The 14,181-nt window shown below is 40.1% G+C and overlaps 1 protein-coding gene across 9 annotated transcripts in view; it reads left to right on the forward strand.

Annotated features, from left to right (window-relative positions):
* Nucleotides 1–5: 5 nt before the first annotated feature.
* LOC132789007 (mitogen-activated protein kinase kinase kinase kinase 5) overlaps nt 6–14,181 on the forward strand; it is a 62,968-nt gene continuing 48,792 nt past the window's right edge. For 2 of the 9 annotated variants that reach the window (XM_060796735.1, XM_060796736.1), the window contains exons 1-2: nt 50–228; nt 1,017–1,477. In XM_060796735.1, coding sequence (XP_060652718.1) covers nt 1,352–1,477 — 126 coding nt within the window. In that variant the 5' untranslated portion in view covers nt 50–228; nt 1,017–1,351. Of the gene's footprint in view, nt 229–1,016; nt 1,478–14,181 lie in introns of all 9 variants that reach the window. The other 7 variants (XM_060796737.1, XM_060796738.1, XM_060796733.1 and 4 more) reach the window with 6 other exon arrangements.

Raw genomic sequence — 14,181 nt, forward strand, 5'->3', positions numbered from 1 at the left:
GCTGTATTTGTGATTTTTTTGTGTTCTCGCGCTGCACTCGTCGGTTGGTCGCGCGCGTGTGTGTGTGTGAGTGTGCTTGCTTGTGGTGCGTATAATTATTCATTAAAATTGGAAAAATTTTATCGAGTAAGCACGTGTGTGCACCAATAAAAAAAAAATAAAAGTGCATATTCCCAGAGTGCTATCTAAGTAGCACACGGCAGCAACAACAAAAGATATCGCTGCGCTGTAAGTGCCCTAAGAAACGACAAAGACACGCCTCGACATGGTCAAAAATCATACGGCAGCAAGCTGAGAAGAAAAAAAAAACAGCCTGCCGCAGTAGCGTTGCCGTTTCGTTGTTTTCGTGTTGTTGTGTCGCGTGTGTACTTGTGTGTGTGTTGTCTGTGCTGTTTGCCAACGCCGCCGTGTCTGTCGCTCGTCCGTGTCGTGTCGGTGTGTGCATATATTTATGTGAATGTGTGTGTTGGTGCGATATATTTCCAATTGGCATCTGTTTATGCTTGCATACAAATATAAAATAATAAAGCGGCTATAAAACGCAATCGGATAACACCCAAATAATATACATACATGTATATTGTACATATACATATAATAAATAAATTAAGCGCAAATTTTTTGTCATCGCTGCTGCTCTGCTGCGGCTGCCACTTGTTTTTCCACTTTTGCGACCGCGACTCTGCTGTCGCGGTCGACGTCGACGCCTCTGTCGCAGCGCTCTCGCTTTCTCTCGCAGTGCAACGCTAACGCCAACGCTAAAACGTCGTCACCGTCGTCGCGTTTATCATTATTCTGTGGTCGTTGTTATTATTGTTGTTGTTTTTGATTTCGCTTAGATTCTTCTGTGTTCTATTCCGTTGTTACGCGTGCTTTGTGATTATTTCAGAGTGCAAAGATATTCCCGGGTGTTGTTGCTGTTGTTGTTTTTTTTTTATATTGGCTATTATCGTGAGTGTGTGTGTTATTGTTAATGTTTGAGTTGGTGTACAAGCTAATTTTTATCCAAATTCCAGTTCTATAAATACGCTAATAGTGAACATTACGTAACTCCGAGTCTACACTCCTCTCACTCTCCACTCTCTACACTCTTCCAATCAGCCACTAGAAGTTGCTAAGAAGTGTTCACAATATAATCGAGCGCCAACAAAGGCCTTCAAAACACAACAAAAATGCAACACATTTCTCAAATTAGCAATTATTGAAATTAAGACAAAAGTGCGTTGAGCCCAAAGTGCGAATAGCAAAGAGCAGCAGTAGCAGCGCAGCGGCCGCAGCAATAACTTTGTGGAACAAACAACAACAACAGCGAGAACTGTAGCAGCGAAAACAGTGCTGCCCCCGTCTCGTCATGGCCGCAGCTCATGGTCATCACAATGCCAATTTGCTCAGCTCGGACATCTCGCGACGCAATCCGCAGGATGAATATGAGCTCATACAGAAAATTGGCTCCGGCACCTATGGCGATGTCTATAAGGTAAGTTTCGAATTTCAAATATCACTCAACTCATCATTTCCAACGTGTCGCACGCGTCAGTGCTGCCAGCGTGCTGCGAGAAAGTTCTGCCAATTTGGCTGGTCTATCAGTCAACCACACCCACACATACAGAGCTGGAGACGCAGACACAGAAGCAGACTAAGCGCCACTTTGTAGAAAAGAATTCCTCACACACACACATACAACCATACTGAAATGCACACAAGCAAAACAAGTAAATGAAAGCATGTTTGCAATTTAGAATTTATGTATGTATGTGTGTGTGTGTGTGTACAATGTTCTACTACTCCACAGTCCCTCCACCGCAGGCATTGGCTTTTTGTTTTGCTTTGCATTCCTGATGCATCTCTATTGCTACTGCTGCATCTGCAGCTCCGTCTGCATGAGTGCACGTGCAGCCGCTTTGCTTCTCAGCTGCCCCCTCTTTAGCTCCGCACCCCCTTTGCATACGCATTTGTACATATGTTTGCTCCGCATGGCTCCTCGTAAATATGTGTGTGTGTATGTGTGTGTGAGCTGCTGCTGTCTAAATATGTGTGCATCTCTTTTTGCTCCCATTTCCCTTTTTTTTTTGCTTTTTTTCTTTTCTTCGTTTTGTTTATGTTTGTGCACGTCGAGTGTTAGTGACGCTAACGCAAGCAACGCTGCACAAAATATGACAAACCCCTCGTCTCCCCGCCTTACTGCTATCACTAGAAGAAGAAGAAGCAGTTGCCCTTGCACTTTAAAGGGCGTACTTTAGGGGGAGGCTGGGTAAAGAGAGAGACGCGTTTAAGAGGAGCACTCACTCTGCAGAGAGCAAAGCGGAAGAGCATTCACCGGGCAGTGGGCAATGGGCAGTGGGTGTGGCCATAATGCAATTCTGATGTACGGAACGCGTAATCCGCGTGCAGAGCATTGCGCTTTGCCAACCAAAAACTAGTTGGAATTTTTGAATCGGAATGAGTAAAAGCTCTCTTATTGTACTTCCTTCTACTCCGCTGTGCAATAATCCCCCCTCTCCACCATTAACTGCGAGTTAGTCATTCACAACGAACCACGCGCTCGCATTGATTATGCGGATTAATTTCAATCCGGAATGTGCGTATTTATGTGTACCCATCTGTATTTCGTCATGTACTCAAATGATTATCCGCATTCGATGGTCCTCCTCGAATACCCAAATAATATAGTATCTGGTCAATAAGAGATGTCCGCTGAGAGGGTTTTCACTGTAATCAATATTGGATATATTTTGTTTTTTTCTAGAATTTATAGTGTACACTTTCATCTATCAAGCATTTTAAAGAAATAAAAACGAAATCAAAAAGATCATACTAAATACCAAAATGTTCCATACAAAGTAATATTGATGTATAGTAATTACGATTTATATACTTTATAGTATCACATTGTGATGATTATACACGAATTATTTAAATTCGACAAAACATGTTTGTTTTTTATATTACATATTCGTTGTTTGTCATGTTCCTTGAGTTATGAAGTGATCATTTATATGGCAGGTATATGCGATGTATGATATAGTATTGCAATTCAGTAAAGTCACCTTCACAAACTAACCGAACATTTTTATGACGACTCTTTGATACTGATGTCACACTCTTGCACTCAGAGTGGAATCAAGGGTCGATTTGCATGGAAATTGCTAAAGTTCTGGGCTTTGGAGGAGTCTAAGAGTATATAGCATGGATGTGCATATACTACGTAACATATACATATATACTCTTGGGTCTGTGGCTGTGTTTTGTTTGGCATGCGTCATGTGGCAAAGGCAACTGCACATGAATACCAACGGCAGTCCCAGTCCCGTTTTGCCAGTGTTGGCACATTTATTTATTTGCACATGCGGAATTTGTTGTACTCAGGCTGGAATTTATGATGCCACACACACATGATCGTGATATATCCCTCAACCAGGCATACTCTTTATTTCTCTCTTAGTTACTGTCGCTCGCACTCTTCAGTATGTTGAAAATACGATTGTTAAGGGGAGAGAGAATCAAATGAGAAAAGTTTTTGTTTCTTTGACTTGAGTTGCGACTGTTTATTTACCCAAGTCTGTTGCTGATTTCAGATGACATGAATATATAGAAGAATAATTAAAAGTTAACTGGATTCCTAATTATATACAGCTGTGACCATTGAAATAGCAGTGCGACAGAGAAAAGACTATCTAACCGTTTTTTTTGGTTATTCCTTTTTGTTAGTTGATCGCTAGCACATTGTTTTTGTAAAATGAAGCATAAAGATAAGAAAACAGCAAAAACCCCGTTAGATTTGATCAGTTTTTCTGAAATTTTGATATTTTTACCCAAGTGCACCACTTTTGGGCTGAACATTAGAATAGCAGTTTTTTCTTTTCTTCCACTAAAAAAGCCGAAATTGTTTTTAATTTTATGAAAAGTGAGTTTAATCTGGTTTATTATTGTAGTTTATACGACAATACACTATAACTATAAAAAAATTAATTTTAGTGTGTAAAGGACCTAACTGGTCCAATGTAGAGAGGAGGTCCTTTCTTGAGCTTAGGAAGGAGCAAAATTGTATAAAAAAGTTCTGTGTCGCCTAAAATGTTTTACCAAAATGGTTTTCAATGACATAAATTATAAATCAAAGCCTGAAAACCGTAGTGTGATACAAAAAACCACAATTTTAGAGGACCGATGCATAGTGCTCTTCAGCTAAACTAATCCTTTTGCATCCTGTAGGGATATTAAAGCAGGGCTGAGTTGGGGAATTAGTGAAGTGGCTATTGGCCGAAGACTGGTGGATACAAATTTGAATACCCGAAGTCCAGAAAAGGTGCAATTACTTGGTTATAGACATCTCAAAGCGAGGTGGGAGTTTACCAAGCGCCACTTGAACTGGCCATTTTCCAAATGGCGTAATATCCTTTGGACAAATGCGTCTAAACTGGTGTTAATTGTTAGAAAAGTTCAAGACAATATGTCTGTTGACCACCAAACACCTAAAATGACCTAAACCATACCCTTAAGACCGCTAACCATGGTGGTCTTCAAATCATGATCTGGGCATGTTTCTCATACAGTGGTGTGGGACCTATAAATATGATCGATGAGATCATAGACCAAGAAATCTTTGAAAATATATTAAGAAACATCATGCTGAAGTATTCTCAGGATGAAATGCGCCTTCAATATGGACTTTTCAGCAGAGCCACGAAACCTAAACACACCGGCCAACTGGTCACGGAGTGGTTTGGTCATGAAAAAACTGATGTAATGCCATGTCAGCACAGTTCCCGGATTTAAATCCGATTGGGAACTGATGGAGGACTTCAAGCATTATGTTGCCAAGAAATCCCCGACATCTAAGCCACACCTTTGACAAGTTGCACAGGAGGTATAGGGCCAGAATCCCTGCAAGCGTTGCGAGGACGTGGTGGACTCCATGCCACGAAGCTGTGAGGCTCTAATAGCCAATAAAGGCTACACAACAAATTATAAGGTCGTATTCAACTCGAAATTTAGAAGGATTAAGTTATTTATAAGATTTTTTGAAATTTATTACATTTTTGTTTTTTCACTGCTATTTCAATGATCTTCATAATACGGACATTTTCATATGTTAATATCCACATTCGGAAAAATATTGAATTATCCAAAATGAAAAATATGTTTAATTATCGCAAATTAAATATATTAAGCTGTTATAAAAAAATTTTGTCTCGAAGTTGTGTTTATAATAATATTTTTCAACTTTAAATGTGTAGGTCGTCTGCACTGCTATTTCAATGGTCACAGCTGTATATATTATTAAGTGCTTGCTCAAAACAAAGAAAATTACGTTTGAAATGACAAAATAAAATAATTGACAATTAATAATTCATTACTACACGTGCCATAATAAATAATATTTGATGTGCGCATATTTATTTAATATCTATGTTAACTATCTTTGCCTGCGTTTTCAATTTGAAATTAATGAGCGCCATTCGATAATTTGAGCAAGCAAAACACGTCATCGTTCTCGAGGTCTGCCTTTGTCTGGTTTCTACTAATATGTCCATATACATACTATATATATGTTATATGTTATTGACTTGCCGCTGCTATCAATTTACACCTATGAAATTCAGAACAGTTTCAGCAACAACAACAATGACAAAAGTTCAAATGCCTCCATTTTTTTTTTTATTATTATTCACCCAAATAAAGAATACGCACACAGCTAAATATGTGTGTGTGTGTATGTGTGGTAGCTGTAAGTTGTCATTAGTCGGACAAAAGGTTGGAATTATTGCGAAGGCAGCTAGAAAAACTGAATCGAAGCCAGCAAATGAAACTGACAAACAAACAAACAGAGCAAATAAATTGCACAATACGCCAGATTTCCTTCCGTAGGGGAAGTTGTCGGTGCGCGGGAAGGGAGGGGAAGGGACACAAGGGACCCAAGGAGCAATTCATTACTGAAGGCGCAGAACAAAGTCTACTTAAAGGCGCGAATGAGAGCGAAAGGAAGTCGGTAGAAAGGAATAGAGGTAGAAGTGGGAGTAGAAAAAGTACAAATAGAAGAAGCAAATGCCAGCTACAGTTACAGTTACAGTTACAGACGCCGTCATAGTTATGCAATGAAATATGGCTCACACTAATACAGGCACACGTACTTAGACACACACACACACACAGAGGATGATTGCCTTAGCCAGGCACTTGACTTCGTAGTACATTGTTGCCATTGTTGGTTGTTGTTTGCTGGTGTTGCTATTGTTGTTTGTTGCTCTTATTCCTGTTGCTGCTGTTGTTGTTGTTCTTGTTGTTGGGCTACACATTTTTTACAATCAGCGTCGTCATTGTTGAGTTTTGTTTTTGTTTTTGTTGTGCACGCAACACGCATGAAAACATGAAAAAATTGGCGCAAACCACTCGACAAAGAGGAATAAGTGAGTGGGTAAGTGGGGGTGGCTTGCACACAGTGTGTAGGAGGAGGAGGATGAGTGCCTAAAACATTGGAAAAATAAGAAAGGACGCTAAAGCAGAGTTTGCTCGACTGTGAGTTACCTGTTCAATGAATCTAAAATACTTTCGAAGCAGTTACTCCTTCAAGTTTTTCATGTGAAGAATTTAAAATACAAAATACGAGTAAAACACACTTTTTTGTTGCCACAAACTTAAAATACCCTGCCACGTCAACTGATACAGGTATAATGACTGTAGAAAATGGCAAAAGAATGAAGTGAATTGAAGCAGTGCACTGAAGAGCCAGAAGAAAAGAAATAGAAATGCTTCAAAGCCAAGACAAATACGTATGAAGGCGTGTCACGTAACAATATTTGAGAGAGCACGTGTGTCAGTGTGTGTGTGTGTGATTGGGCGTGGCTCACACTCACACATGTGTGCGTAGATGCGTTTGTTATGCATAAATGACACCCACAATCGCATACACACATCTCAATATGTAAGATTCAAATTCGCCTTTAAACTGGCAAACAAAACCCAGAAATGTAAATGTGGATAAATAATTTATTGCTTGCTGCAAGAATAATTTTTGTAAATAAGCAATGAATTTAATTATTTACTTTTAATTATAAGTTAACTGTTATAATAGAAAATAATTTTTGTTTTAGTTAGTGGAATGGAGTTTTTGCAGACAAAAGTAAGAATATATCCATTGATTTTGATTTGCAAAATTATAAAAACAAAAACAAAGTATATTTATTATTGCTCATTTCTTTTATTTGATATTTTTCACCTTTTTTCAACTTTCGATGCTATTTTTTGACAGATATACAAGAATTAAAATATTAATTGTTATTTGGTTAACAATAATGGAAAACAGAAACGAAATACATATTCTGTTTTAATTCAGTTTAAAGCTTAAGCGAATGAACGCATGCATAAATGAATTAAATTTTGCATCAAAATAAACGCTGCTCGGGAGTACGAGAAATATACCCATTCAAATACCAATTTAGTCCACAATCAAACTTTAATAAAGCCAGATTTGATGGGAACAACATCAACCACAAAGTTCCCCAATTCATCTGCATGGTTTTTTTTTTGTGGGCCTCGGAAAGCAAACAAATCAGCGGCCTTCATTCGCACTGTGTAAACGTTGCAATGTTGTCAGGCAACACACGCGCACAACGCAGACAGAGTCTGTTACTAGCCAAAAAAAAAAAAAGAGAAAAGAGAGAAGAATTCGCCTTGAACTGCGTAACGTCTCAATAAGCGAAAAAAAGGGGCAGAATGGTAGTAACAATACGAATGAAATTGAATGGACAACGAAACGGGTCAAAAGCAAACACGGAGATGGCCAAAGGGTTGCTCAATTCGACAGCCTATTTCAGCATCTTCTACGACACGTCATGACAAAGAAAATACAAGAGAAACAAAGCAAATATGGAGAAGCACACACCACATTGGTTTTTTGTCCTAGAGAAATTGAGAAATTACTGAGAGAGGTAGAGAGAGATATATTCAAATGGGAGATTAGCCAATGTCGCCAGTTTTATGTGATGAATGGAAAGTAATTGAAAATACTGGGAGAGAGTAACAAGTAGTACCATGGAGATTGGGGAGCTGAGGGGTTCAACCAGTGACCTAATTCCGCCTCGTTGCAATAATTTGCACATCTTCTTTGTTAAAAGGGTTGACGGTGACGGCGACGGTGACTGTGACTGTGATGGTGACGGGCAACTAGACGTTCATTGTGTGGGGAGTTGTGTTGTTGTTGTTGGCTAAGGTTCGTTTTGTGGTTGGCTTTTGGGGTTGGTTCGCAATTGGAATTGTGGATGCGTGGGCCATCGTGAACTGTCAGCTTGATGTCTTGTCTCTTCCAGCGACAACAAGAACACAGAAACAAATAAAAGTTGCACAACTCTGTACACAGAACGGTACACGCAACGGTACATGCCACATGCGCTGCAACTGACTTTTGCTGGTTAGGAAACTTATCAAACAGTTTGGAACTTTTCCCCGGAGAATATAAACGTTGCTCATCTGCAACCGTTTATAGTAGAAGTCGCAGCTTCAGTTGACCCTAACTAATCCACTCGCCAAATCAACTTAAACGAACCGAATTTAAATAAAATGCCCATCGTCATCCTTTTTCCCCAAAGCTTTCACAACACCATTGGCCACCACCAATCTTGTCTCGCCCGCAAAACCCAAAATCCCAGTTGTGCAAATATTAGGGAGCTGCCTAGCGGCGGCTGCTGCTGTTCCCTTTTCAACTCTCATCCGACTTGTCGCCTCATCCCGAGTGGCTTTAAAACATTTCTGGAGTATTACACAGTTTGCGCCACGCCCTTTAGTCCCATCGTCGCCATCGCCGACATCAGCAAATGTCCCTAAGTCGACTAATAAAAAAAAGGTAATCCAGCGCCCTTTTTTTTATTTTTATTTTTATTTATTTTTGCTTGTTGTGTTTAAATTCCTGTATTCTAGTCTAAGGCAGCAGCTTTGGGAGGGGCCAGAGACATCCTTTTTGTGCCATTTATCTATCTGTCGCCGACTAGGTGTGGGCGTGGTCAGAGTTTACTTTTATGTCACTCTGATATCATTTTAGACGACTTTGACACGTTTTTTTCTAAAGTCAGGACAGTCACAGGAGATCTTTGACTTCCAGTTCTTACATGAATTTTCTTTTCTTGTGCCGTTTTTTAATGTGGACAGTTGCAGTAGATCCTTGGCATTTCACGATGTACTGCTGCTATTTTTTATGGTCAAGGCAGAAAAGCAGATCTTTCACTTTATGTCTTTCAATTCTTAGCTTTCGGAAGTCACATTCATCATTGTATTTGAGCTAAAAAAAAATGCGGCGAGGGTGGTTTCAAGTTCTTCGTGACTAACATCATTTATTTATTTTTATAGATATTCGAAATAAATACATAAGAAATATATACAAGTGGTAAATAAATTTAAATATGAAACACAAAACTCAATTTTAATAAATATATATTCACAAATGGAAATTAGAAATTAAATTAAAAATTTTAGAAATAACAGATACTTAAAACACAATTATTAATCAACCAGAAACAAAATATTTTGCGAAAGTCAAGGAATTATGTAATTTATTGAACATTTTCCATACTAGTTCATAATTTGAGACTAAGGATAGACACTTTAATGACAACCCTCGCCAGGCGCAGCCTTAGCTGCCTTCTTCTTTGGGGCTTTTTTTGCTTTCCATTATTTTGACTATTTCCTTTCGAAATTTCTTTGACTATTGAGCGAGAGATACATCTACGTTTCCCTCAATACGTTCGTCTTCAGCATCAACTCCTTTTTTCGTTTTGCTTGCTGTTTTCCACTTGTCAAGCCGAAGGTTACACAGTCGCCTCTTAAATTGGATATATGCCAGAGTCAGAGCCCAGAGTTCTTCTCCACCTCTTCCCCCCCGTCTATCCATCTCGTTCTCTGGGACTGTCCTTGAGGCACAGCCCAAGAGGAAGTATTTACAGTTGTTGTGCTCTTCAGTTATGCGGCTCTTCAGCTTGTTATTTGGCCAATTTTGCCATCATTTTCCGGGGGGAACAGGCGAAACAAACTGAGCTGCTGCTGCTGCTTCTGCTGCCCCACACTGTCAATGTTGATTCCTACATGGCGTTGCCAAAAACTTTGCCCTTTGCTTTGCTGCCTAAAACCCAGTCAAGTCAAGCCTTTTAGCTGCGTCCGTTTTTTTTCGTTTGGGAGGGAGGGGGAAGCTGGAAAAGTTTACCACGGATTACAGCGTCGTCGACTTGGGCCAAGAATTTGCCATATTAAAATCGTCGACTGCCTCGTCGTAACTCAGTCAGAAATATTATTAACTTGCCTCCCTTCCTCCATTCACATATTTGTTGCATGAAGTCATCGCACAGAGTGGAGGCGGGGGAAGTGAGCGGAAGACGACGACGCCCCCATTTGGATAGGCAACGCTGCGCATGCGCAAAAGCAAAAGAGTTGAAACCAAAGAGACTGCAACAACAATATTGATGTCTCGAGAAGGTTCAGCGAACTCAAATCTTAATTGCGCAGTGCTGTGGCAAAGTGACAATTGTTATAGTTGCCTCTATTGTTGTTGTTGTTGTTGTTGTTGTTGTTGTTGGTGGTGGTGGTGTAGCTAACAACTCTTTACAGAACTTTGAGCGTTCGTCTGTGACTTGCATTCCACTTCAGATGTTGGAGGATGTGGAAGATGTCTGCAGTCTGTTGTCTGTTGTCTGTTGTCTGCAGGGCACAAGACCAACGCAACAGAAGTCAACTTGACCGCGAGTTGTGTTGTTGCAGAGTTGCCGAGTTGCCCGAGTTGAGTCGCCTCGGGGTAGTTGATTAAAAACTTGTAAAATTATGCAAGTAAAATGAGCTATTTACAGCGGCTGCTGCCATCTCACCTCCCCTTCCTCCCTTTGTCCTCTTCTCCCCCATTATGCTGCTTTCGGGTTCGGGGGTCGGTTGTGGTTTCATAATCGGGAGCAAAAAGTTTTCGTTTGTTGCTTTCCATAATTTCATTAGTCGTTGCGCTGCTGCCGCTGTTGCTGATGCTGCTGAACCAAAAACTTTTCCCAGCTGCAAACAAATTCGTATTAAAATATGTAATTCCAATTTGCAACTCCGCTCCAAAGCGAGGTGGCGAAACCAAAACTGAGCAGCCGAGATGAGAAATGCGAATTAAGTGTTGTTGTTTGTGTGTGTTTTCGAAAAACTTTGCCTAGTAAATTCATTTGAAGCATCTGCAGATGCAAAATCGATTAAAGACCCTAAAAAGAAAAAGAAAAAGAAACAATAGCAGCAGCAGCTGTGCCTAATTATAAAATAGAGAAAAATCAATCAAAAACGCGTTTTCTGATTAACGCAAAAGCTCACAGGCAATAAATAATTGTGTCATTCTCAGCATTAAATTTGGAAAGCATAAAGCTGTCAACTGAGTTTATAACCAACAAATTCCATTCCGAAGAGGAAAGGGATGCGATTTCCCCATAATAACATAAACTTGCTGTTGCAACTTCATAATAACTTTTAACCTTTTGTGGCTTCACTTTGTGTAACTGTCAAAATGTTTACCAAAATTATTACTTTGCGGTCAAGCTGTGGCCAACAAATTAGATAGCTGTCCTTTGCAGCCATAGTTTTTTGGGTAATGCAGTAAATTTTCGCACAATTAGCCAGAGAGATGAAAAACAAAAATTATGTTTTCGTATAATATTTTTGATAGCACATATATTAAATCATAATTTAAGTCCTTGCAATGGACTATTAAAACTACTTCCCTCAGATGGCGCCGCTGTCTTTAAGCCTGTCTGGATGGGGGCTTATGAAAGGAATACTTGAGCAAATAGTGATTAACCCCAAAAGCGATTTCCATAAACAGCCTGTGCATAATTAATCAGCATTTTCGTCCATTATGAGCGAAAAGCTTCCTTTCCACATAGAGCAAAAGATTGCGGCGAAAAAAAGGCCGCAAAACACTAAACTGACTTTAATTGAAGAAGACATGATGAAATTATTAAAATTATGAGGCCTGACAGCTTAGAGAGGGTGTGATTAGAGGGCGAGGTGGGAGGAAAAGAGCGTGGACAGAATGGAAATGCTTTTTGAGAGAATACTCAGCAAAATTCCTGAGCAGAGAAAGGAAAACAAAAGCTAAAAAAAAAAGGAGAAGCAGACACAAAAATACAATTAAGTAAAATAATTGCGTTTGAAATAAACTTTGCGGCAAGGACCGCTCAGGCAGAATCTAAAGAGCCAGCAAGTGAGAGAAAGAGAGAGAAAAAGCGACTGTGAGTGGAAGCCCCTGGAGGAAATGAGAGGAGAGTTGCCACTTGTAGTGGGGCTTGAGACGAAACTTGGTCCAAACATTGAACTTGTTTGCTGAGGCAATTAGTTAATGGAGTTTCCATACACACATAAAACCATATCTGCTATAAACGAAACTAAAGCAATAGAAAAAGAAACTACAGCAGTCGCTTAATAAGAGCAGCGTTTCCTTACCAAAAAAAGCTTTCAAATATTGTATACAATATTGTTAAATGTTTCCAAGGAGAAATTGACAATCGACAGGCATAATAAGAAGGCATAATTAATAAAGTACCCAACACTAACGTAATGAGATCGAGTTAGTGAAGTAATAAGGAGTGAAAGGAAAGAAAAATACATGAAAACAGTCTGCAGAGAACAGAAAACAGAGAACAAGAAAAGCCATAAAAAGTAAGTAATACCAAAAGTTAAACAGAGAAAACGAAAGCTCAAATGAAAATAGCACAAAGAAAAGTTACAGCACTCTGAGAGTGGAACAATGAAAATGTGAAAAATATGATAAAAATGAAGTACGAAGAAACAAAGACAAGAACAACAACCAAGACAACAGCGACAGCAAATGAAATGAAGAAACGCCCCGAGACGAAAGTCAAATAAAAAGTCTTTAGCAACGCTTCTTCGTTTGGCCCCAGCTAATAATTTATGTGGCATTGTCTCTTAGTTTTCCGCTTCCACATATAGACACAGTGAAGCATGTGCATATATCTAAAGAGTCGCGACTCTTTCCATCCAAACAAATATATATATATGTATATATGTATAATGTTGTCCCTGCTTTAGTCCAAGTTCAATGCTTTGCAGGGAGACGCGCTTCATTAGTCTGCCACAGCATGGGGACTTGGGAAATTGGGAGTGATGGGGCAACTTGGCGAGGATAGTGTGAGGTCAGTGTCAGGTCAGACACACTGCTAATTTTACAACTCTTCTTCGACTGGTTTTTTATTTTGTACTTATTTGTGTGAAGCGCAAAGAGCAGCGCTACGCTAATGTTGACAGCTGATGATGATGATGAGAATTTGCAATGCTCGCATTTCTCGCTACGCTTTTCACATTCCCTGTTTTTTTGTTGTTTTTGTTGTTTTGTGTTTTGTATCAAACGAGGTGGTTGGGGCACAGCGCACAGGGGCCTTGACCTTGAGCCGCCAAGACAAATGTGTGAACAGCAGAAACCACGGAATGACTGATGAGCATGCCCAGACTCGAAGCGATGCTCGTGCTCATAATGAAGTTCATCACGACGAAGATGATGATAGAGTCGAGCGCAGCTGAAAAGTTGAGCACGTAACTCACGAGGGCGCCACCTAGTCTCTGATTTATGTCGGGGCCCATCACGATTGCAGGGAAAAAGTTAATCAAGTTTACCCTGAAAGGAGCCAACTTTCTGTATAGAGAGAACTCAGTAGTTTTTCAAGGCATTACTTACGTAAATGACGACGTCGACGACGACGCAGCCTCGCGCAGTCCTGCAATTGTGTCAATATTTTACGTGCAACGCCCACAACTATGCAACAATGGCCAGTCCGGAGCCAGGCGCCTGCTCGTCCAGTTGTGCCTTGTCCTGCCCCGCCCTGCGTTGCTCTGTGCAAACCGCTGACCAATATTTCACAAACAATGCCAAAAGGCGGATGCAGCCAAACAGCATCAAAACTGCAGCCTGCTGTGGCATGCAACCGCTGCGAATACCAACCAACCACCCACTGCTGACGCTCTTCATTCCCTCCGCCTCTTGGTAAAAGCTAGAAGGCAGTTGGCAGCCTGGCTGCCTGGCTGGCTGACTTTTCCCTCAGTGCTGATCCTTCAATTATGCAATTTTCTATTTTTCAATTTTGCACAAATTGTAACTCTAGTTACGGCTGGAGTGTGTGTGTGCAAGGCGGGCGCTCTGTCTGGGCATTACCTATGGGTATTGAGAGCTAC

This window comes from Drosophila nasuta, chromosome 3 (genome assembly GCF_023558535.2).
Source record: "Drosophila nasuta strain 15112-1781.00 chromosome 3, ASM2355853v1, whole genome shotgun sequence".
NCBI classification, from domain to species: Eukaryota; Metazoa; Arthropoda; class Insecta; order Diptera; family Drosophilidae; genus Drosophila; species Drosophila nasuta.